The 2,295-nt window shown below is 35.1% G+C and overlaps 1 protein-coding gene across 1 annotated transcript in view; it reads right to left on the bottom strand.

The window, feature by feature from the left end:
• Nucleotides 1-665: 665 nt before the first annotated feature.
• The window catches only part of LOC107092468 (receptor-transporting protein 3-like), a 3,623-nt gene continuing 1,993 nt past the window's right edge, over nucleotides 666-2,295 (bottom strand). Inside the window, exons 2-3 of the mRNA XM_015386965.1 lie at nucleotides 1,487-1,658; nucleotides 666-1,311 (exon numbers count right to left, since the gene is read on the bottom strand). Coding sequence (XP_015242451.1) covers nucleotides 969-1,311; nucleotides 1,487-1,658 — 515 coding nt within the window. The 3' untranslated portion in view covers nucleotides 666-968. The remainder of the gene's footprint in view (nucleotides 1,312-1,486; nucleotides 1,659-2,295) is intronic.

Below are 2,295 nucleotides of genomic sequence, written 5' to 3' on the forward strand. Positions count from 1 at the left end.
ACATTAAAGGTAAATTTTTAGCAAAGTTTTTTTTTTGGTGAGTTATATTTTTATGGCAGAAAAATAAAATACAAAAAAAAAAAAAAAACATTTTGTAAATGTTCCCAAGAGAAAACCAGATCTTCAGAACAACTTAAAGGCAGATACAGATATGGCTGCTGTTCTCCATGGATGTTAAGAGAGATTAGCGCCCAACCTTTATCTTCAAAAAAAGATCCAGTAATAAATCATTGTATGGAAAAATAAATGTCATATTTATTAAAAGAACAAAATAGGAGAAAAGATCGTAGACTAAGGATATATCCTGGAGTTTCTCCAAATGCAGAATTTGCTGCAAAACCTTTGGCTACAATTTTTAAACTATAATATCAGTCCTCCTAATATCTGCATTAGAGGTTAGGATATTATGAAGGAAAGTTGTAATATGATCTTATAGTATCAGTCCTAGATATGGACTATAAGATCATATGTAATGAATGAAAAAAAAACACTGAAACCTTGGTAACTATGGTGAATCTTATATCTTTAGCAATCAAATTGTGACACTGCTGATGGAAGACAAGTATTCAAAAGTCTTTATTTTAATATACAAGAGAAATATACAAGTGTTTATTTATATATATATATATATATATTTATATATAAAAATATATGAAAACATCCTAACAGTGCCTCATTGTTCACAACTTCATGGAAAACCTTGTAAAAAAACAATCAACAGACTCCTACTTGTACTCAGAGACTTATTATACTCAAACAAAATTCAGGATTAGTGCTTTAAAATATAAAAACAAAACGCTATAGTTTTCTTTAACCCCATAACAGGAAGTAACTTTTTAAAATTAGATAAGCTGATTTTTTCTTTTTTGGCCCCAAAATTGTGCAATATTCTACATCACATTGTATCTAAAAAGACACCATGATATTTACAACCTGAGAATAAAAACTCAAAAAGTGATGTCTTTCTTTCAGTCGTCGTCCTGACAGCAGATGCCCAGAAGACAGGCCTGGCACAGGTTTTTCTCATGGGGCTTGGTCCACACTTTATTAGAGGTTGTTGAAGATCCATCGTCGCTTTCCTCCTCTTCCCCGTAAATATTTTTCCGGATTTTTGAAATAAGCCTGAGCAAAGCATGTTCCACTTCTTTTCTGGAGAAACCCGGGAGATCAAATTCCTCATCCTGGCAACGACGACATGCCTGACCAAAGGGTCGCATGATCACTGTACCCCTGCCACCTCGCAGCCGGTAGCGGAACAGCACCACTGCTCGAGCTGAAGGCCAGGTTTTACCACAGGATCCACACTGGAATCTATGAGATAAACAAGAAGATGGATGCAGATGTTAGATTTTATTTCAAAGAAGTTTTTCTCTTTCCAATTGAATTATATAAAATTGGCAGCTTGCAGAGTTAGTGTAGTTCAATGATGCAGAGAACATTTGTTCCCCCCAAGTTCCCCCCACTATAAGAAAAGCATATCACATACTTTCCATAGGCACAGTGGGAATACACTTTCCAGCCTTTCCTCCTCTGTTCTTTGGTGACTTCGTCTGTCTGTGTGTAGTTAAAGTTCAGAGTCCATTCATCTCCATAATTCAGCTCATTGTCATCATACAGCAGTTCATCAAATATGTCGCGCCAGAAGCCTGGACTCCAATCTGTATGAATAGACAAAGAAAGAAAGTCTTAATCCTATTATGCACAAAACGCTTTCCAAATTACTCTGCAAGGTTAAAATAGTAAAATTTTTATGCACGACCCTAGGAGTTTGAACTGGTCATTTTCAAGAAACCAATATAAGATTATATTATTTTGATACACTAGAACATTTGTTTTATATTAAAGCCCTCAAATTCTGGTTTGGAAGCCATTTTTGTGCTCTAATCAAAATGTTCTACAATGATATTTGAAGCACTGTGTCTCTTAATAGATTCTCTTAATAAATTTATATTCTCAGGAAACAGTTGCACTACCCAAGTTCAGGATTCATGTTTGTAAGCTGGTGGATGACAGGTGTAATAACAAGACTATCAATGGTGGATTGAAGCAGATTATCTACCATGATTATAAAAGACATTCGTAAGACATTAGATAGATGTGTTGATGGTTAAAGCTCACTGCAATATTTTTAAAAGCCCAATTTCTCAAAAGGTAAAAGAGACAAATTTTTATACCCTGTAATGGTACTCGGTGAAGCCCTGCTTGTAGTTCACCGGTCTGCATTTCAGATGCACAGGGTTTACACCAGGGATGCTCCAGTCCAGTCCTTAAGAGCTACTATCCTATAACTTTTAG

Source organism: Cyprinodon variegatus, unplaced genomic scaffold (genome assembly GCF_000732505.1).
Source record: "Cyprinodon variegatus isolate N-32 unplaced genomic scaffold, C_variegatus-1.0 Scaffold382, whole genome shotgun sequence".
Taxonomy (NCBI): Eukaryota; Metazoa; Chordata; class Actinopteri; order Cyprinodontiformes; family Cyprinodontidae; genus Cyprinodon; species Cyprinodon variegatus.